Source organism: Zonotrichia leucophrys, chromosome 28 (genome assembly GCF_028769735.1).
Source record: "Zonotrichia leucophrys gambelii isolate GWCS_2022_RI chromosome 28, RI_Zleu_2.0, whole genome shotgun sequence".
Taxonomy (NCBI): domain Eukaryota; kingdom Metazoa; phylum Chordata; class Aves; order Passeriformes; family Passerellidae; genus Zonotrichia; species Zonotrichia leucophrys.
Genome location: NC_088197.1, coordinates 1,831,014 through 1,852,729, shown reverse-complemented (window position 1 = coordinate 1,852,729; position 21,716 = coordinate 1,831,014). Strand labels below are relative to the sequence as shown.

General features: G+C 59.4%; 2 protein-coding genes across 4 annotated transcripts in view; one reads left to right on the top strand and one right to left on the bottom strand.

The window, feature by feature from the left end:
* LOC135458736 (cilia- and flagella-associated protein 251-like) overlaps nt 1-16,243 on the top strand; it is a 41,906-nt gene extending 25,663 nt beyond the window's left edge. For both annotated transcript variants that reach the window (XM_064734013.1, XM_064734014.1), the window contains exons 2-7: nt 11,811-11,897; nt 13,253-13,418; nt 14,665-14,817; nt 14,904-14,966; nt 15,102-15,241; nt 15,348-16,243. In XM_064734013.1, the coding sequence (XP_064590083.1) occupies nt 13,319-13,418; nt 14,665-14,817; nt 14,904-14,966; nt 15,102-15,241; nt 15,348-15,986 (1,095 nt within the window). In that variant the 5' untranslated portion in view covers nt 11,811-11,897; nt 13,253-13,318 and the 3' untranslated portion in view covers nt 15,987-16,243. The remainder of the gene's footprint in view (nt 1-11,810; nt 11,898-13,252; nt 13,419-14,664; nt 14,818-14,903; nt 14,967-15,101; nt 15,242-15,347) is intronic.
* Nucleotides 16,244-16,283: 40 nt separating this feature from the next.
* On the bottom strand, nt 16,284-21,332 carry AMH (anti-Mullerian hormone). 2 transcript variants are annotated; one of them, XM_064734012.1, is made up of 5 exons: nt 20,698-21,332; nt 19,559-19,731; nt 18,892-19,012; nt 18,544-18,745; nt 16,284-18,392 (listed from the first exon to the last, which is right to left on the bottom strand). In XM_064734012.1, the coding sequence occupies exons 1-5, from the start codon at nt 21,236-21,238 to the stop codon at nt 17,489-17,491; spliced, it is 1,941 nt and encodes a 646-aa protein (XP_064590082.1). In that variant the 5' UTR covers nt 21,239-21,332; the 3' UTR covers nt 16,284-17,488. The 2 variants fall into 2 exon arrangements, with proteins under 2 accessions (XP_064590082.1, XP_064590081.1); XM_064734011.1 differs by having other exon boundaries at nt 18,544-18,748; nt 20,698-21,331.
* Between the last annotated feature and the right edge of the window lie 384 nt (nt 21,333-21,716).

Genomic DNA, 21,716 nt, shown 5'->3' with positions numbered 1-21,716 from the left:
AGGGCTGCTGTGGATGGGCCTGGGCTCCCTCTGGCCATGCAGGGCAGCAGAAAGCTGCTCCTCTGGCAATGCAGGGGGCAAAGGCTGCTGTGCTGTGCCAGGCTCAGATTGTGCCCAGGTAGGAATGCTTGGCTCCTCCCCTGGGCGGAGCATCTCCCCATGGGATGCTGGGATTGGATCAGCCCTGCAGGGACACTCAGGGCCATGGACAGCAGAGATCTCCTGGAGGGAGGGTTGGCTGGGGGAGAGATAAAGAAAAAACTGCCCCATGAACAGCAGAGAACTGCCCCAGCTCTGACAGATGGGGACAGAACACACACCCCCACTAACACCTTCCAACCTAAGACATCTGCTCATCACCAGCACTATGTCTGTCTGGGAGAGTTCCGAAAATGTGTGGATGTGGCACTTGGGGATGTGACTCAGTGGTGGCCATGGTGGCGGCCTGATGGTTGAACTTAATATTCTTCTCCCACCATAATGATTCATGGTTCTCTGGTCCTGGTTGCTGTGGGACAGAAAATCCCAATGGTGAAGATCCCAACAATCTGCAGACCAGATCCCAGCAATCTGGGGGTGTTTTGTCCCCCAGTTAGATTTGGATTTTGTCCCAGCCATCTGGGGATGGCTTATGTGAGCATGAAAATGGGGAATTGCCCCTTTCCCCCCAGAATTCCTGCAGCACCTTCCAGGCCTTGTGGAGGGTGGGAATAACCAGCAGGCTTTTGGGGATGGGTGGTGTTTGGGTTCCACCAACACCACAAGGGGCTGGTGGGGATGGAGAGGTCCCACGTCCCACTTCTGAGCAGGGCAGAGGGAGGTGGAAGGGAGGTGACTTCTGTCCTCACTTTTGCTGTTGAAATCCTTGGATATCTAGACCAGGAAAGCACCTGCAGGGACCCGAGGCTGGCTCAGGGAATGTGTCCTGCAGGACCTGGCTCCTCCCTGAGCCTGGCAGATGTGGTGTTTGGATTTGGGAGAGAACTCCTGCAGCATTTCCTATGGAAAAACCTCCTCATGGATTTCAGTGTCTCATTTGGGGCCTGGCTTGGGACTCAAGGAGGGAATTCTTTCAGGCTGTGGTGGATATTTCAGTGAAACAGTCAAAGAAAACAGAAGGATTCCACTGGTTTTGGTTTGGTTCCCCCCAGCTGAGGCAGGCTGGGCACAGGTGGGGAGAAGAGGAGGGAATGGGGGAAGTGTGGGTAATGGTGCCTAAACACTGGCCTTGGAGCTGTGTTGGAGACTTAATGTCCCTTAATGTCCCTTCACTGGAGCCCAGAGGCACCACTTGAGGGCAGCTGAGCCAAAGTGGGGCTGGGAGAGGACTCAGAGCTCCTGCCAAGCCCCCTTCCACTGCTCTGCCTCCATTTCCCTCCCAGGATGGAGCCTGCAGCTGGATCCAGGTCCTTGCTCCTCTCATTGTCATCTACAAAGTCATGGAGACTTCACTGGTCACTTGAGGAGCCCACAGACAGGAGATCACAGAAACCAAAATGGTTTAGGTTGGAAGGGACCTTAGAGCCCATCCAGTGCCACCCCTGCCATGGCAGGGACACCTCCCACTGTCCCAGGCTGCTCCCAGCCCTGCCCAGCCTGGCCTTGGGCACTGCCAGGGATCCAGGGGCAGCCCCAGCTGCTCTGGGAAATCCATTCCAGGGATGGATTCCACAATTCCTGATTCCCAATCTCCCACCCAGCCCTGCCCTGTGGCAGTGGGAGCCATTCCCTGTGTCCTGTCCCTGCAGGCCTTGTCCCCAGTCCCTCTGCAGCTCTCCTGGAGCCCCTTCAGGCCCCAAAAGGGGCTCTGAGGTGTCCCTGGAGCCTTCTCCTGTCCAGGTGAGCACCCCCAGCTCTCCATGGGGCTCCCCAGGGATGTGAGGGTGCTCTCAGGGACAGATCCTGCCTGCAGGGACACTGAGCACCTTCCTGCTGGGAATGCCTGGGCAGCAGCAGCTCCTCTCCTGCTCTTCTGCCCACTCCTACACCCGTGTTGTTGCCACGTTTTAATAATTCCATCATCACTTTCAGGATTGTTACCAGCAGAGCCTGCAGGCTCCTGCCTCAGCTCCTGGGCAGGCTGCCCTTGCCCTGCATGTCTCTGCACCTTCCTGCCCCATCCTGGGGCACATTTCATTCCTTTGTGCCTTTTTGCCAACAAATACCAGACTGGTGTCGTATCTGATCATGGGAACCACTTGAGTCTGTGTTGAACTCTGTGATCCAAGGTGTGAGCACAGCCCTGCCCAAAGTGCAGCACAGGCTGTGTGGGAGTGAGGGAGAAGGCTCAGTGCTCACATCTCCATGTGGTGTTGGTGAGAACACAGCCCAAAATCCAGGGCAGTGCTGCAGGCTGGAAGATTCCTGAGCTCAGGAGCCGCCAGAGTGGAGGTTCTTGTCCAAATCCCTTGGATCACCTTCCCCAGCCAGGTGGGCAGAGTCACTCCAGGTTCATTCTTGGAACCTTCTCTCTGTCACTCAGTGAAAGATTCCACCTGATTTTGTGTTAATCACAACTTGGTGGATCCAGCCTGGCTTTGGTAGGACATTTGCTTTGTCCTGGTGCTCGCAGGGAGCTGAAGAGAAGGAACAGTCCTGAAGCTGTTTGATGCTTGTGAGCTCTGGGATTGCCTTCTAAATGTCCTGAAACCCCATGGAGAGCTGGGGGTGCTCACCTGGACAGGAGAAGGCTCCAGGGAGAGCTCAGAGCCCCTTTTGGGGCCTGAAGGGGCTCCAGGAGAGCTGCAGAGGGACTGGGGACAAGGCCTGCAGGGACAGGACACAGGGAATGGCTCCCACTGCCACAGGGCAGGGCTGGGTGGGAGATTGGGAATCAGGAATTGTTCCCTGTGAGGGTGGGCAGGCCCTGGCACAGGGTGGCTGCCCCTGGATCCCTGGCAGTGCCCAAGCTTTATTTTAAACACAAATCTTGTTGTTTGAGCAGGATATGTCTTAGGAACAAATATCCAGCAAGGACATATTGAGGAAGAACTGGAAAACATTAAAGATTTGAGCTTTGATGTCTCCTCATTGCACTGGACAAAGCCTGGTCTGCAAGGGTGGTGAGCAAAAATGAGAGAAAAGTGACTCATTAAGAGTGTGGCTTTGGAAAGGGAGTTTCCTGCAGCTTGGAGCCCTTGCTGGTTTGGTTCTTGCTTGTTCCCATTACATAATATATTGAATTTGGCATTGCTGTGTGAAAATAGGAAGAGGGAAAGCTGGAGCAGAAAGGGGCTTCACTCAAAAACCTCATCCCCAAGTCCCAGCCCTTCCTGTCTCACTATAAATCAGAGGAGTTTACTACAATTTTGGAGAGGCAAAGTCATCATCAGAGTTTCCAGACCTCAGAGAGGCAGCAAAGCCCCTCCGTGAGGACCCCAGCAAGAGCCCCAGAGCACAGTCCTGGCCTTGGCAAGGGGATAAGGAAGGAACCCAAACCCCTCCAGCCCTCCTAGAGTGGCCCAAAGGAACTGAGAAATCCGTGGTGTGAGGCAGGGAGGGGAGAGCAGAGGGGCCTGGCAGAGTGAAACCTCTGCTCTTGGTGTCTGGAGGCTGCTGAGTCTTAATTTGGGAATTTCTGGTCTGATAACAGAGAGAGAAAATGGGGAACAGGGTGGGAGACACAGAGAAACGGGGAAACCCCAGCTGAGGGCTGGAGGTGGATAGGAAGTTCCTGCTATTTCTGCTGCAGGACTTTGGGTGGATTTTGTACTTTTATGACCCTTTTGAGACCTAAAACCTGTCTGGAACATCTCCTCCCTCCCATGTCCCACAGCTGCCAAGTCTGGGAGCATCCCCACGGCACAGGGATGTTTCTCTGGACATGGATTTGTTGCTTCAGAACTGCTCAGTCCTGTGGGGTCAACCTGGAGCCCTGGGAAAGGTTTAAATCCACCAGGACCTGCTCTGCAGTGGGTGCCATCATCCCAAAGAGGCTGGGATGATGAAGTTATTCCCCCAGGAGGCAGAGCCCTCTGGTTGCTGCTGCCCTGGGTTGTTTGTAGGTCTGTTCAGAGCAGAGGGAGCAGCTCCTTCACTGGGAATGATTTGGGATCTGCAGCCCCCAGTGCTGGAACCTGTCTGGATAAATACACTAATGCTCCATCCATCAGGAAAGCAAAAAAAAAGGAAAGATTTGTGATCATTGGGATGTTAAATATTGCCAGGCTGTTCCACCCAAAGCTTACTTGCCCTAAATCTCCCTTTGCCTCAGTTTCCCCTGGCATGGCTGTTCCAGACTGAGTGTGCCACAGCCCCAGCCCTTGGTGGGACAAATGTCATGGCCACCTTCCCAATCACAAATGGCACTTCCAGGGATAATTCCCTGGAGTGGAGTCACACCTCCTGTTCTCCTGGGAGTGACAAACTGCAAATCTTTAGGGAGAACAGTGATCAGCCCTGAGTGGTGCTGAGCTGTGAGAAAAGGGATCATGGAACAATTACGGAAAGGAGCCGAGACTAAAAGTAGGATTTAACAGGATCTGGATCTTCTGTTCCCCTGACCTGAATGAGCTCCTGCTGCCAGGGAAAAGGAGCAAAACCTCTGAGATTTGTGAATTGGAGATTTAGGGCACACGTGGATTCCAGGCTGGGCTTTAATGTGGAGCTGCTCCAGATAACTGGGGGTCATTCCAGGAGTGATGGATGAGCCCATGGAAGGCTCAAGGATGATGGATGGATGGATGGATGGATGGATGGATGGATGGATGGATGGATGGATGGGTGGATAGAGCTGGAATGGATGGATGGATGGATGGATGGATGGATGGATGGATGGATGGATGGATGGATGATGGATGATGGATGGATGGATGGATGATGGATGGATGGATGGATGGATGGATGGATGGATGGATGATGCATGGATGGATGGATGGAGGGATGGATGGATGGATGGAAATGGATGGATGGATGGATGGTGGATGGATGGATGGATGGATGGATGGATGGATGGATGGATGGATGATGGATGGATGATGGATGGATGGATGGATGGATGGATGGATGGATGGATGGATGGATGGAATGGATGGATGGATGGATGGATGGATGGATGGATGGATGGATGGATGGATGGATGGATGGATGGATGGATGGATGGATGGATGGATGGATGGATGGATGGATCCAGGTCGGGGCTGGGAAGCCAGAGGTGACATGGGAGAGTTTTTCTAAGAGATGTGATCCCTTTTTCCCTGCTCAGCTGAAGGAATGTGTTAAGCTGCAGCATCTGCTCCCAAAACCCTGTGGTGAGGTGTCCTCTCTTCCTGGGTTCCTTCGCATTTAACACAGAGGCATCATTTTTATGGCTTGCATTCCCTCCAGACTAAAAGGGTAAAAGGAAGAAGATCCTCCAAGATCACAGAATCCCAGACTCATTTAGTTTGGAAAACACCTCTGAGACCATTGAGTCCAACCTGTGCCCGATCCCCACCTTGTCACCAGCGCAGAGCCCTGAGTGCCACCTCCAGTTTTTCCTTGGTGACTCCACCACCTCCCTGGACATCCCCTTCCAATGCCTGACCACCCTTTCCATGAAGAAATTCCTCCTGATGTCCAACCTGAACCTCTCCTGGAGCAGTTTGAGGCCATTTCCTCTTGTCCCGTTGATGCAGCAAGCTGTGGTTCATTAAACCAAGGTGGTACCAGCCCAGAGAGCTCCCATCTTCCCTCATCAGTTCCACACCACCTCAAACCCAGGAGAGGAGACAGAAGATCCTCTTGGCTGTGTTTTCCAGCTTAACCAAATCCCTGAAGCCACGAGGAAGGGCCCAGGTCTGAGTTCTTGATCAGAACAGGCATCAGAAGCTTTGCAGGCCCATGAGGTGCAGTCAGCCCTCCTGGAGCTTGTCCAGGAATCAGCTGTGGGAATCAGCTCATGCAGAGGATGCTCCATCTCCTGCTGGCTCCCTCCAGCCCTGCTGCAACACCTGGAGATGTGGAGCCACAGGAACATCCAGCATCCAAACTGCTCCAGGCCTACCATCATCCACACCTCTGCAAGGAGATGGCTCAGCTTGGCAGATCTGAAATCTCCATGCTGACAGATGGGATCTGACAGGAGAGAGGAGACATTCCTTCCCTTCCTGAAAGCTCCCAAGTGCTCCTCAGTGCTCGGGAAGCTCTGTGGTTCCTGCAGGAATCATCTCCTGGGTGGATGTTTGGTTCCCCAGGGGAAGGAGACAGCAGCTGTCAGCACAGCCATTGCACAATCCCCAGCTGGAGATGGTGGATCCAGCTGAAGGAGGAATTTTGGGAATATTGCTGTCAGCCCTGGGCTGTGCCCAGGTTGCCATGGGGACACCTTTGGGGTTTGGGTTGTGCAGGGAATCAAGGTGCTCTTTCATCCCATTTCCTGGAGAATTTTGGTGTTTCTGTGATCCTCTCCTCCACCAGCCCCGCTCTGAATGCATCCCCAACCACATCTGAGGGGAGGGTGGAGGGCTGGGAGACACCAAGCTCCTCCAACAAGCCCAGGCAGCACCTGGTGAGCTCCACGTGCATCTCCAGCAGGATTTTGGTGCCAGCAGTGGGAACCTGCCCTGTGCACCCTCAGACCTGTGGCCCCCAAGGGACAATGCCAGCGTGGGGGTGACACAGCTGGAGCTGGGCATTGCCTGCAGAGCTGTGCTGTGCCCAGGGCACTTGGCTGGGCAAACAACATCCAAATTCCCATCTCTAAAATCAGGCCAAGAGCCCAACCCTGCCCAGGTTAGAGGGTAAAGGTTCCAAAGGCTGGGAGGTGTTTTGGAGTCTCAAGCCTTGGGAACATGGTCAGGCAGGTTCTGATGGAGCCAGGGATGAAATCCAAGGGGAAAAATCTGCAGGCAGCCTGGTGAGCAGTGGGAAAGCCACCTGAGCAGGCAGCTGGAGCATCTGCCACCCCTCATACCTGTGACAGGAGGAGACAGAGCCAGGCAGGGGCTGGGAGCTCTGGGGAGAGAGGGAATTGTGAGAATTGAGAGAAGATCCATCCCCAGAACCGACCTGTGCCAAAAATACTCAGTGACTAATTTTATGCCTTTCTGATTGCCTTTTAACTGTGAGTTATTAAAAACGGGGAGGAAAAGGGAGATGATGTCCTGGTGGGAGGAGAAGTGAGCGTTGCCATGGCAGTGAGGGGATGCTGCAGCACAGCCTGGACCACAATTCATGAGGACAGAGGTTAGGAGGCCGCCTGGGAGGCCAGGGAAGAGGGGCTGTGCCGTCCAGCCCCATCCAAAGTCACTCTTTGGCCTCTCCACTGCCCTCCCTGCTCCCCACCTGGCTCTCTGCTCCTGCTCTCCCAGCCGGATCGGATTTCCCCCTCCCTGAGCTCACCCCGTCCCAGCGAGCTTTTATCAGGCTCAGGGCACGGAAGAAACCGGGATTTGGTGGGGGGTTCATGAGATTAGGAAAGAATTTGCCTGCGGGAATCTCTTTCCTCCATCTGCCCGGGATAAATTGCGCGATGGAGGTGGAGGCTTTGCAGCTCCACGGGGAACTGCTCCCAGCTACACGTGTGGAGGCAGAAACGCTGCGGGAAGGGGGTGTTGAAAGGTCCTGGGAAGGGTGAGGAGAGCTCTGGATCCTCTGGCTCCATGTAAGGATGAAGTGGGAGGGTGTTTTGCCGGTGCCGGTTCAGCCCCTGGCATCTTTCCTGGAAGGAGCAGCTCAGCCACGGGAGGCAAGAGCAGGGAAAAAACCTGGGGGCAGCATGAGAAACGTGATTAACTGGGAGGAAAAGGGATTTTATTTGGCCTGGTGATGATTTTCTTCTTTCATCACCTCCCTATAAAGCAAATGCCATGCCGGTGAACAGCTCTGGCCCTGCTGGAATGGGAATACAAACGGGAAAACTCTGGTGAGGGTGTGCCCAGCACTCTGGCTGCTCTGGGGGCTTCCACATTGTTCTCCCTCCATGTGCTCAGTCCTGTCCCTGCCAAAGAGGCCAAATCCCTGCCCTGGGGAGCACAGGTTGCTCCTGAGCCCCCTAAAGCAGGGCCTGGATCCAGCCTCACCTGGAAAAGGCAGTGCCTGGTTCATTCCTCCTTTAGATCGTGCTAAAGAAAAATGTCAGTGCTGCAGGTGGGAAATGTCACAATTTCAGGGTTTTGGGGGTTTTGGGGTCTGGAGCCTCTGCATAACAGCAATGTCCTCAAAGTGGGATGTGCCTGACTGTCCCAAGCACTGCTGCTCCACATCCCTGGCACAGGAGCTCCTGCCTGAGGCTGCTCCTGTCATGCTGAGCTGGGGGCTTGGGATGACCCCACAGGCAGGGCCAGAGCCTCGGGGTGTTTTGCGGCTCCCCAGATGGGATTCTTCATCTCCTCCCTCTATCCTGGGGGATAGAGGACATCCCCACTATCCCTCCCTCTATCCCTGGGGATGGGACATCCCCACTCCCATCAGCCCAGGAGGAGCCTGTGGCTGTGACAGGGCTCCTGGGGACAGGAATGGGGACGTCAGAGGGATGGGAGGGCAATGGACCCCTGCAAACACTGCAAAAAGGGATTTTCACTGGGGTTCTCTGAGCACTGCTGCCCCCGGGGGGATTTCTCATTCTCTTTCCTCACCAGTGCCTCATTCCACTGCTGCACACCCAGCACCTCCATCCATCCATCCATCCATCCATCATCCATCCATCCATCCATCCATCCATCCATCCATCCTCCATCCATCCATCCATCCATCCATCCATCCATCCATCCATCCATCCATCCATCCTCCATCATCCATCCATCCATCCATCCATCCATCCATCCATCCATCCATCCATCCATCCATCCATCCATCCATCCATCCATCCATCCATCCATCCATCCATCATCCATCCATCCATCATCCATCCATCCATCCATCCACCCATCCATCCATCCATCCATCCATCCATCCGTCATCCACCCCTCCATCCATCCCTGTCCATCCATCCATCCATCCATCCACCCATCCACCCATCCATCCATCCCTGTCCATCCACCCATCCATCCATCCATCCATCCATCCCTCCATCATCCATCTATCCCTGTCCATCCATCCATCATCCATCCATCCCTCCATCCATCCATCCATCCATCCATCCTCCATCATCCATCCATCCATCCATCCATCCATCCATCCCTCCATCATCTATCCATCATCCATCCATCCCTCCCTCCCACACCTGGCTCACACACCCGTGCCCGGGCTCCTGTCCCCTCCCTGTGTCCCCGGCAGTGTCACAGAGGTTCAAACCCCTCTCAGGTGCCCCGGCAGCCTCAGCCCGTGCCCGGGGCAGCCGCTGCGCTCCCAGCCGGGGCTGCGCTGCCTTTTGTGGCTCTCAGCCCCGGTGATTGGGCGCTATTTTGCTCCGCTCCCCCCGGCAGCTGTTGCTGTTCTTTACCCGGGAGAGCCGGGGCCGCCCGGGGGCTGCAGCCGAGGAGGAGGAGGCGGTGCCGACCCCAGGTACGAATTTGTGGGGATTTTAAACCCTGCTGTGGGGCAGCCCCCGGGCAGATCTGGCCACTCCCCGGCTCTGTGTGGGATTGAACCCCACGGGCTCATCCCCGGCCGGGGCTGACCGGGACACGGGGCAGGCCAGGGGATATTTTTGGAAGTTTCTTTGACGTGAGTCAGCGGTGCAGGCGACCTCGGGAGCCCGTGCGGGAGAAATCCCAGCGGCAGCAGAGCGGAGCTGATTATTTGTTAAGTGCCTGCGATTTTCAGCATTTACGGGCGGATCTGGCGTGAGGGGCGAGGGATGGGCGGGGGAGAGGGAGGAGGGATGGATGATGGATGGATGGATGGATGGATGGATGGATGGATGGATGGATGGATGGATGGATGGATGGATGGATGGATGGATGGATGGATGGGAATGCTCCTGGGCAAGGAGCAAGGATTTGGGGGCTGCGGGTGACCAGCCCTGCCATGGGCAAAGTGTCCCTGTGGCCACCCCTGGCATTGATGGCCACCCCTGGCACTGTGGCCACCCTTGGATTTTATGGCCTCACATGGCACTGACAGACACCCCTGGCATTTATGGCCATCCCTGGCATTGGTGGCCTCATGTGGCACTGTGGTCACCCCTGGCACTGTGGCCATCCCTGCCTGGCCTGGCAGTGGCTGTCCCTGGATCACCAGCCCAGGGTGGCTGTTCCTGCAGGTGACACAGCCCATCCTGCCTGGGGACAAGGATCCTGTGTGGGCTGTGGAGCCCCAGAGTGCATCCACCCCCTGCCAGGGCACAGAGCCCATCTCCTGCCAGGGGGGACAGAGCTGGACATGGATCTGTTCAGCTCTGGGGCTGAGTTCATGCCCTTGGGGCACATGGCAGGGAAGGACACCTGCCTGCCACCAGGTCTGGAGCTGTTTGGGCTCCTCCATCAGGGTGAAACCCAATGGGTGGAGGCATGGAAAGAGCCTGGCACTCTGTGACAGGGCACTGGGCTCTCTGAGGAGTGGGGTGTGCTGTGGGCACAATGTTTGACCCCTCTCAGTTTGGTGAGGGCCCCTCCAGGTGACATTGTCCCTGTGTGGCATTGGAGAAAGACTTGGGATGACCTAAGGGCTGTCCAGGTGGGCAGGGAGAGCTCAGAGGTGGCAGGGAAGGACAGGAGAGGTTCCTTGGCCACTGGTGAGGTGTGTGGGACTCTGCAGGACACAGCTCAGCCTGGCAGAGATGGTTCTGCAGGGTGGTGTCCCTTCAGGGTGACCTCGGGCACTGAGGGACACCCGTGTGACACCTGTGTGACACCTGTGTGACACCAGCCCCATGGGAGCATGGATCATGGCCAGGCAGAAAGGAACAGAGGCTCAGGCCCTCCTCCACCTTCCTGGAGCTCATCTGTGCCCCAAACCAGGGTGAATGATTGAGAAGCTCAAAAACAGGGCAAGCACATGGGGGGGAAACACTTTGAGAAAAGTTCCTCAGCTTTGTGCTTCCCCTGGGTCTGGAACCCCCCAGGTACCACCAAAGTCCTGGGGCAGCTCCATCCCTTCCCAGCAGAGCAAGGACCAGACTTACATTATTTAAACAAACCAAAAGGACTCTTTTTATTTCTTCCTGAAAGTAAAAACCTTTCAGATCATGGCCAAAAAGTTTCCTCATATTTATCTGTTCTGCTTCCAGCACTGAGTGTAGGTTTCATCCTGGGTACTGGTCTCTTTTTCTCAGTGTTCCACAGGGGGGAAATCAACTAAATCTGCCTCAAAGGGGGCAAAAATCCTTCTTCCTTTTGGGGAGGATAAGGCACCTGAGGCACTGGTCTGAGAGAAGCCAAGAGAGCTGGGACCAGTGTTGCTGGGACCTTGTAGTGCCTTCGCACCCCTGCAGCTCTCCCAGGGCAGAGAAACCCCCGGGACCCCCTCCCCAGCCCTTCCTGGGACCCTGAGTTTGCTCTGCCACTTCCCAGCTGGGAAAACCCTTGAGAGCCCTCCCTGAGCTCCCCTGAGTTCCTTTTGGAGCCCTGGTTTCTCCATGGGAGCTGGGCCTCCTCCTGCTGCCAGGCTGTGCCCTCCAGTGTCCAGCCTTGTGGTTTTGGGGTGTCTGAGCACACCCTGGGCTATTGATCCCCGTGTTTGCCTTGGCAGGGAGGTCACTGTCCCTTTGGCTGCCACTCCCCTGGGATATCCAGGCTGGTGACCTTTTGGGGCTCCGAGTCCGAGAGCTCCCCTTGCACCCCTCAATTCCTGGGGGGGGGAGGGTTTGCCTGGCTTGGGACCCCTCTGTCCATCCATGGGTGACACCAATGGGGGAATCACGGCCAGATGTCCCCTCTGTGCAGGCTGGGTGTGTCTCTGAGGGGCCCACACCCCCTCCCAGCCCCTGGTGATTCCCATGTCCCCCTCAGGTTTGTCCCTGAGGAGCTGAGCTGTGTCTGTGACAGATGGCAGCGCCCCGGTGAGCAGCGACAGCCACGGGACAGCGCAGAGCCCATGTGAGTGCCCGGGGCAGGGAAGGGCTGGGGGAATCCTTGTGCCAGGGGTGGATCCCTTTGCCAGGGGAGGGTGGGGGTGTCTGGGATGGATGGGATGGATCCCTGTGCCAGGGAGGGCAGGGGGGCCTGGGGTATCCCTGTGACTGGGGAGAGGGTGCCTGGAGAGATCCCTGTGCCAGGGCAGGGCAGGGGGTGCCAGGAGTGGATCCCTCTGCCAGGGGAGGGGTTGCCTGGGGTGATCCCTGTGCTAGGTCAGGGGGTGCCAGGGATGGATCCCTGTGCCAGGGCAGGGTGGGGGAACCTGGAGGGATCCCTGTGCCTGGGGAGGGAGGGTCTGGGCAGATCCCTATTCAGAGCAGGGGGTGCCAGGGATGGATCCCTGTGCTGGGTCAGGGTCAGGGGCCAGGCTGGGGCTGTCCCGCAGTGCCATTCCGCCCGGCAGGGTTGCAGCACGTCCCTGCAGGTCCCCCAGCTGTCGCTGTCACTGATCCGTGCCGGTGGGCAGCTCTCCCTGGTGGCACCGACCAACGCCCAGCCCGGGCACCAGAGCCTGCTCAGCGCCGGCTGCCCCGGCTCCTGCACACTGAGCCTGCCCCGGGGGCTGCTCCAGGGGGATCCCAAGCACACCCATGCGTTAGTCGGGGCTAACTTGTGGCTAAATCCAGCTAAAATAGCATAAAATCCACCCCAGCTTTAAGGCTGTGGAGGTGAAAACGCCCCAGGTGCTGAAGGAGCCGGGTTGGTGCCTCTGGCTGGGGCAGCACTGGGACCCCCGGAGCAGCGTGTCCCTGTCCCTGACCCTATCCCTGTCCCATCCCTGTCCTATCCCATCCCTGTCCCTGTCCCTGTCCCTGACCCTATCCCTGTCCCATCCCTGTCCTATCCTATCCCATCCCTGTCCCTGTCCCTGTCCCTGTCCCTGTCCCTGTCCCCGTTCCTATTCCTGTCCCATCCCTGTCCTATCCCATCCCTGTCCCTGTCCCCATCCCTGTCCCTGTCCCATCCCTGTCCCTGTCCCTGTCCCTGCCCTTGTCCCTGTCCCATCCCTGTCTGTGTCCCTGTCCTATTCCTGCCCCTATCCCTGTCCTTGTCCCTGCCCCCTGTCCCCCTGTCCCCCTGTCCCTATCCCTGTCCCTTTCCCTGTCCCTGTCCCTATCCCTGTCCCTTCCCTGTCCTATCCCATCCCTGTCCCTGTCCCCGTTCCTGTTCCTGTCCCTGTCCCCTGTCCCTTTTCCTGTCCCATCCCTATCCCTATCCCTGTCCTGTCCGTGTCTCTGTCCCTGTCCCTTTCCCTTCCCTTTCCCTGCCCCTGTGCTGTCCCTGTCCCCCAGCCACGCTCCGTGCCCTCCCCGCAGGGAATAGAGCAGCAGAGCGACTCCGAGCAGCACCGGGGCCATCCCTTGGCAGAGGCAGAGCCGGACATGCCCGAGCCAGCCCCGCTCGGCGGGGACAGGAGAGCGGCGGAGAAGAAGCAGCGGGTGGAGAAGGTGGGAGCCAAGGGCAGCGCTGCCGGGCCGCCAGGTGGGTGTGTGGGAGAGTCTCAGTTTGGAAAAGACAGGAGTCTGCTAAGGAAGGCAGGAGCCTCCCCTGAAATGGAGAATGCAAACCCTCCCCACCCCTCTGAATTGCTGCAAATTTTAAATTAAGGGGCTCTCAGGCAAAAATATGGGAGCAGGAAATAACAGTTCTTTAATAGGGAAGAAAATAAAAGGATAAAATAAACAATGCAGTAAACTGAAACAACACTGACAGAGTCAGAACCCAACCTGACACCCTGTGGGTCAGGCTGTTGGCAGCAGTCCCATTGGAATTGTGGCTCAGCCCTCCTGGAGTGTCAGGGGTGGTTCTGCTGGAACAGCGATCCTGTAGAGAAGGATGGATTCTTCCTCTGAAGATCCAGTGGCAGAGGCAGCTGCTGTTCCTCTGGGGAATCCAGTGCAGAAGCCGTGCTGGTGTCTCAAAAACCTCTGGATTAGATCTCAGTAGGAATGCTTGGCTCCTCCCTCTGGGCTCACATCTCCCAATGGGATGCTGTAGTTCTTATCAGCCATGCAGTGACATTCAATAGCTGTTATCAGCAGATGTCCCCTCCCCAGGGGATGTGGTCGCTCAAAGAGAGAGATGCAGCAAACTGCCCACTTGACAAAGGTAGTCTGCCATACAGTTGGTAATTGAAAACATCTTGCATTGCAATCTTCAACAGTGGGAAAGGCCTTCCCTGCCCCAGAACGGCCACCCTGCCCCAGGTGGCCACAGAGGCACAGTCCCGTGTCCCTGGCCAGCCCTGGAGGCGCTGTCTGGCCATGGAAAGGGGAAATCAGTGACACGGGGATGGAGATGGGGCTCCTCAGCCGCCTGCCAGATCCTCCTCCTCCTCCTCCTCCTCCTCTCCATCCTGCCCAGATTTACTGCTGGAGGAGGAGCACGGGCAGAGCTTTTCCCAGGATACCCTAATGCCAATATGGCCCAAACCCCTCAGTCTCAGCCCCCAAGACATCCTTGTCACCACTCCTGCAGTGCAAACACTGGAGAAGCAGCTCCTGTCCTTGCCCCTGTCCCTGACCCTGTCCCTGTCCCTGTCCCTGTCCCTGTCTCTATCCCTGTCCCTGTCCCTCTCCCCATCCCTGTCCCCATCCCTGTCCTTCGTTTCTGTCCCTGTCCCTGCCGTGAGCGGGCTATGCATGAGGACATTAAGAGCTCTTTCCACCCCCAGCTCAGAGCCCTTTGCCTCCTCCCAGTTCTCCCAGTAACATTTTCCGTGTCCCAGTCCCCAGGAGCCTCCCCGTGCCCAGCAAGGCGGAGCCGCCCAGCCTGGACCCCGCGGAGGAGCCGCTGCTCTGGGAAGGGCTCACCCTCAACAAGTGCATCCTGGTGGCCTCGGTGGTGGCCCTGCTGAGCGTCACCTTCCAGGTGCTGCAAGGTGAGCGGGGAGCCGGGAGGAGCGGGAAGGGGTGGCCAGGCCGTGCTGTCACCTCCTGTCCCCTGCTGTCCCCTCCTGTCTTGCAGCTCCATGCTCCAAGGAGGGACTCGCCCGCGGCCGCCAGGAGCCTCCACCTCCTCCCGTTCCCGGTGGGTCCGACCTTCCATCCCTCCCCGATGCCCCGGGTCCGGCCTGGGACAGGGACAGGGCCCCACGAGCCCCGGGCTGGGATGTCCCCCCCGAGCAGCCCCAGCTGACCGTGGCCTGTCCCTGTCCCCTCCCAGAGGTTGTGAGCCCCAAGGTGGAGATCCCAGAGGCGGTGACTGCCCAGCCTGCGCCGCCACCCGAGAGCAGCGCGGTGGAGGAGGATGATGATGATGAAGACAGTGACGATGATGATGACAGCGAAGCTGACAGCAACCTGGTAGGGGTCAGGGTGGCACCTCCCTGCTTGTCCCCAGGGGGAGGGATGGAGAGGGGTCCCTGTCCCTGGGCTGCATCAGCAGTTCTGGTCCCCTCTGTCCCCACAGGGAGAACCCTGGATCTTCAAGAAATGGTTTGGCCGTGCAACACCAGAGGATGAGGACAAGGACGGGGACAAGGATGAGGACAAGGGGGAGGACAAGGATGAGGATGAGGACAAGGATGAAGAACCTGCAGATGTCCCCGAGGTGCCAACGGCTGTGACAGAGGGGAAGAAGAGCCAGGAGAAGCAGGAGAAAAAGGTGGAGGAGGAGGAAGAGGAAGAAAAGGAGGAGAAGGAGAAAGAAAAAGAAGAGAGTGAGGAGGAGGAAGATGAGGAGGAGGAGGAGGAGGAGAAGAAGAAGGAGGAGAAGAAGGAGAAAGCCCGGGAAGGCCGAGCTGTCCATGCGGAGCGGAGCAGCCGGAGGGAGCCACGAGCCAAGGACAGGGACAGACCCGGCCGAGCCCCCCGGGCCCCCAGGGAGCCCGAGCAGCAGCCGCAGAGGAAACGGGACCGGGAGAGGAGGGAGAGGAAGGAGAAGCGGCGGGAGCGGGATGAGCCCAGGAGGGAGGGGTGGAGGGGCCGGCCCGGCAGGGCTGAGGGCGGCCGGGAGAGCCCCAGGCGGGACTGGAAGCAGCAGAAGGGCAGGAGGCCCTGGGAGCCGGGCAGGGACGGCAGGGCCAGGGAGGGCAAAAGGCGCGACTGAGGCCGGGCTGGGCACGGGGCTGGATGGAGCTGGGTCCAGGGGGATTCAATCCCACCCTGCCTGCCCTGCAGAGACACCCCGGGCACGGGCAGCACCAGGACCCCCGAGCAGCAGCAGAGCAGCCCAGGAGCTCCCCGAGCTCCCCGGGGACTTTGGGACCCCTGGATCAAAGGTGACCTGAAAGGACTCATGGAAGGAGCTTCTTTGGGCCTCCTGCCTTCTCCATGCCCACCCAAACCCCTCTGCAGTTCCCCTCCTCTCGTGGTTCTCAACAGAGTTGTGTCCAGACTGTGCAGCTCTTGGGTTAATGGTTTTATTGAAAGCAAATCAAGAGAGAAGAATAATCTGGGTTACGGAACCAGGCTGCAGCCGTCCTCAAAGGGACATCAGGGACAGACCCCGACCTCAGCCAGCCCAGTGCCATCACTGGGGTGGCCCAGGAGGTGCTGGTGACAGAGCAGGGCTGGAGCCCTTCACCCAGGGGATCCCTGCAGGCCTCGCCTTCTCCGAGTCGCTTTAGGAAGGAAACACAAGAGCAATATCACACAGCCAGAGATGTTCACAGCCCCCAGCCATGGCAGGTTTCAGTATTTGCTAAATCAACAGTGGTTAAAATAAACTATTTTCATTTTTAATAAGGTATTCAAGTGGAAGTTCTTAAAATATAGGGTAAAAAAACCAAAGGAAAATGAGAAAAGCCCTTGTCCCTGGTTATGTGTGTGTGTGTTTTCAGGGTTCATCCTGCAGGTCTGTGAGGAGGGACTGGTGGGTACCAACCTCCAGCCCTGCAAACCCCCAGGAGGTGCAACCAGGACAAGCCCAGGAGCGGCTCCCAAAGGTTTGGCTCGGCTGGAAGATGATCTGGGGCGGGCGGCCCGTGCTGACGCCGGCGGGGACACGGAGCAGGTGCTCGGGCACCATGAATGGTGCGAGCAGCCCGGGAGCTGTAACGGGATCGCTCCCTCCCTCCGCCCCTCGGCCCGGCCGCGGGGTCAGCGCGGGGTGAGCAGATGTGACCTGGCCGGGAGCCCCAGGACACGGCCACGCTCGCACAGAGCCGCGTCCCCAGGGCAGGGCTGGGCTCTGCCAGGGGATTTGGGCTCTTGCTCTGCTGTCACAGGCAGAGCCCTGTGGCCAGGGGGGTCCTGTGGGCTGGGGAATGGCCAGAGGATGCTGCGAGGCTTGGAGGCACCAGCAGCTGCCCTTCCCTGCACAGGAGCAGAGAGTGAGGGATAAACCAGAATGGTCCTGCCTGGATCTGCCAAGCCTTGTCCTCCCCCATGTACCCAGCAGAGGCACCTCGGGCACCGCCAGCAGCGGGAGGGGACATCCCCAGTGGGACACGGAGCAGGGACAGGCACGGATGAACCCAGAACCAGAGCGACGCTAACGAGCCAAACCATGGGGCAAGGACACACGGGAGAAGCACCAGACCCCGAGCCGGGAGGGCGAACCGGGAGAGGGGCCGGGGTGGGGCGGGCGGGGAGAGGCCGGCGGGAGCCTCACCGGCAGCCGCACTCCTCTGCCACCATGTTGGGGAACTTGCGGATCTCCAGCCCGTCCGAGGAGAGGCTGATGATGAGCTGGTCCGAGTAGCGCACGGGCACGCAGCACGGAGCCCTGCGCAGCTGCGAGCCCTGGTCCTGCATGCCCAGCAGCAGCACCGTGTGCGAGAAGTAGCTGGGGATGCGTGCGGACAGCGGCAGCCGGCAGGGCCCCTCGCAGTTGTTGGCCGCGTACATGGTGGGCATGATGACGAAGTGGCTGTCGCGCAGGTCGATGGTGAGCTCCTGCAGGCGGCAGTGCCCCTGCTGCCGGGCGCTGCGGTTCTGCCGCTGCACCTTCCTGCGCTCCTGCCAGCGCGCCCGCACCGACTGCAGCGCCTTCAGCAGCAGCAGCGTGCGCAGCTTGCGGGAGCCCGGGCCCCGCTCGGCCGCCTCGGCCTCACCCGGCTCGGCTGGGTAATAGCAGAAGGAAAGGAGGTGCTGGAAAAGCGCCGCGTTGGCTTGGAAAGCCGGGATATCCCTGAGCTCCTGGATGACCAGCTGCAGTTTGCCCATGAGCAGCTGCAGCACGGTGCCCTCCGGCTGCCAGTCCCCCAGGTGCTGCTCCAGCACGGCCCCGCTGTCCTGGGGCAGCAGCAGCACCGAGGGCTCCTCCGACTGCACCAGCCGCTCCAGCGCCGCCTCCTCCGACAGGTTGAGCAGCTGGTGAGGGAGGGTCTCCATCATCTCGAAGTCCAGCCGGTGGTGGGCGCTGGGCTGGGGGGGCGGCTCGCTGGAGGAGCTCAGGAGCTGCCGGATGAAGCGGCTCAGGGTTGCCAGGAACTCGGCGCTGCCCCCGGGCGCTGGGTTGGAGGTGTTGGCCTGGCCCGGGGCTGTGGGGGTCGGCAGCTCCTGGGGTGGGCTGCAAGGAGAGCACAGGCAGAGTCACGGGGGTCCTGTGTAGGCCAGGGGTCCCACCGGGCTGTGCCCTGGTCCCACAGCTGGGGCTGCCCCCGTCCCACTTCATCCCCCAGCCCCTGCGTTCTCCCGTGCCCACAGCAACAGCCACGGACCTGAGCTCTGGGTACGGAGCCGTGTCCAGCACCCCCTCAGCAGAGAGGTAGGAGGATGGGGCCAAAGCCTCCTCTTCCTCTTCTTCCTCCTCCTGCTGCCGTGACTTGGCCAGCAGCAGCAGCACCGGGGTCATGCGGGTGAAGCATTTGTCATCGGAGCCGAACAGGAGCTGCTGCACCTCCGTGCGGGGCAGGGGGGCACCTGCTGCCGCCACAAGAGGGGAGAACGTCGGTCTGGGGTCTCCTGCGTGTCCCCACCACCTCTCGCGGGCCTGAGAGGACCCCAAAGGCCCAAGCGAAGACAGGAGGGGGGGGATGCTGCTGTCCCCAGGGTCCCCCCGTCCGTACCTGCGGCGCCGCCGTGGATGCTCAGGGAAGCCGAGAAGCGGAGCCGCTCCGCGCTGCGGGTCACCGAGGCTGCGGCGGCCGCCAGGGCCAGGTACTGCGTGTCCCTGGAGAGGCAGAGCCTCTGCACCGAGGCAGAAAGCACAGAAACCCCGAGGGAGGGAGTGAGTGCGACATCACGGGGGACACATTCACCTGAGCCCCCGCTGCGGTCCCTGCGGGCCCCGGGTCACCCAGCCCAGGGAGCGGCCACAGGGAGGGTGGGGAGCGCGTTTGGAGCTTCGCCCCCAGCCCCAGAGCTGCTCCGGGGTGCAGGGAACCCAGGGAACCCCCCAGGGGCAGGGCTCAGCACCCCAGGCCGGGCTGGGGACCGGGGCAGCCCCGCTGGGCAGGGCGAGAGCTCCATCTTCAGGCACGGCGGGAGCGGGAGATGGGGCGGAGCTGCTGGGAGGGGACCGCAAAGGGACCGGGAGGGTTGGCCAAGGGCTGGAGGGGTGACAAAGGGGCTGGGAGGGGATTGTGAATGGATTGGGAGGGGATGGCGAATGGACGGGGAGGAAGATGAATGAATAAGGAGGGAGCTGGAGGGGCTGTGGAAGGGACTGGGAGGGATGACAGCGGCACTGGGACACCCCATCCCTCCCCTGCTCCCAGCAGGGCCCGGACCCACCTGGTCCCTCGGCAGCCCCGGGCCCGTGGCCAGCAGCTCCCGCGGGTGCCCGGAGCCCTCCCGGCGGCCCAGGTAGAAAAGCATCACGGCCGCCTGCAGCTCTCCCACCGCCCGTCCCACCTCCGCCTGGAAAACCAGCTGGAACCGCAGCTTCACCTGCGCCTCCCACTGCACTGCAACGGGGGAGACACGGCCGTGAATCCCCTCCCGAGCGTGGGGAAGGGGCTTCGGGCCCAGCGCTGTCCCCGTGAAGGGACCGGAGCAGCGGGACAGGAGCCGAGGGGGAGAAGGGACGCAGCAAATCCCGTCCCCGGCTCCAGGGAGATGGAGAGCGGGACACACCCCGCACCCGGCCATGCCTCCCCCAGAGCCCATGGAAATCGGCTTTCAGTGCCTCGGGGATGCTGCGGGCACTGCCCGGGGGAGAGGCACCTCCCCGCTGCCCGGCACTGCTGAGTGCAGCTGAAAATCCAAAGCCGGGAGAGGTGGAAGATTTCAGGACGAAAAAAACAATCACCACCCTCTCGTTATGGATTAAACTGGAGGGTGTAACTCCAGGACCGGGATCACCCCCGGGATAGGACAAGGGGATGTGTGTTGAGGATTTCCCATTAGGCTGAAGCTGCAGGAGCTCCACAGCCCCAAGAGTGGAGACCAGCAGGTGCTGGGCTACCGGCACAGCAGGAGCAGCTGGGTCTGAGCCTCTCCTTTCTCCCCGGAGCTGGGAGGGGACCCAAACACAGAAAGTGAGATGAGAGCAAAGAAGAAGCCATCAAGAATCATGGAATGTCCTGAGCTGGAAGGGAATCACCAAGAATAACCAGTCCCACCCCTGTCCCTGCACAGACACCCCAACAATCCCATCCTGTGCACCCCTGAGGGTGAGTCCCAAACGCTGCTGGAACGTGGCACAGGGTGTTGGACAGATGGCAGAGCCACGCTGCCATCCTCACCTCCTTCAAAACATGCCCAGAAACATTTCACTGCACCACTTTGCTGGTTTTTAAAGGGAACCCAACCCCCAGATTTAATTCTGTGTTTAAATCCCCGACTCTGGGCCCGCCAACAGCACCACCACCCCGAGCCCGCATCCTTCCCCTCCCTGCTCCACCCCAGAGCCTGCAGGGCTCTCCACCAACCTTCCTCCAAGTGCAGGACCAGGAATCTCTCCAGGCCGGGCTCCAGGACGTGCTGGTGGATCCTCTGCAGGGGATGGGGAGCAGCCCCGGCCTCCCCGGGCCGGCACAGCCCGAAGATCCCGGGGAAGTTGCCGTCCCAGCTCCGGCGCCGCCGCAGCAGTTTGATGAAGCTGCTCTCGTAGTGGCTGAGCACTCCCACCACCTCCAGCTGCCTCGCGTGGGCCCCGTCCTGCTCCATCCTCACCCTGCACACGGGCCCCTCCAGCCCCCCGAGGGGCCAGGGCTGCGGGTGAGAGCGGGGCCAGCCCGGGCCCTCCTCTTCCTCAGCCGCTCCCTGCGGGCATCTGGCTCCCTTTGGCTCAGCCTTGGAGAACGGGAGAGTGGCAGCAGCTCTCCTGGACCTGGGTGACTCCTGTGAGCTTCCATTGCTCACCTTCCTCCCTTCTGCTTCCAGCAGGGAATCCCTTCCCTGGTTCCTGGGCAGAGCTGCAGAGGGGAGCAGCAGCAGCAGGCACAGCAGGAGCCCCCCGAGAGCGCTCATGGTGCCACCTCAGCTCTTCCCTGGAGCAGCTCAGGATCCCAAGAAACCTCGGCAGGAAGAGGGAGGACAGCTCTGCCTTTTAACCACGGGTGGCCTTGAGTGGCCGAGGCACAGCCACCTCCCCTGAGCCGCCCCGGGGCTGTCGCGCTGCAGAGCAGCGAGGGAGGTGGCAAAGAAACTTTGTTTTGTTCTATTTTTGGGTCTGCAGCTCGTTTTGGAAACGTGCAAAGATCGAAGCTGTTGCACTGGCTCGTAGGGATGCACGGCCTTGACTTTGGATGTTTTCTAAAGGAGGATGAGTGTCTGGAATGGGATCCTCATGGGGACTGGCACGTACGACCCCATCAGCGCTGAGAGCCAGAGCAGGAGGAGGGGGACAGGGGCAGATAATGGGCTGAAATCAAAAGTAAATGTATGGAAAGCATTCCTTCTTCTGGCTGGAAAACCTTCACCCTCAGCTCAACAGGCTGCCCTGGAA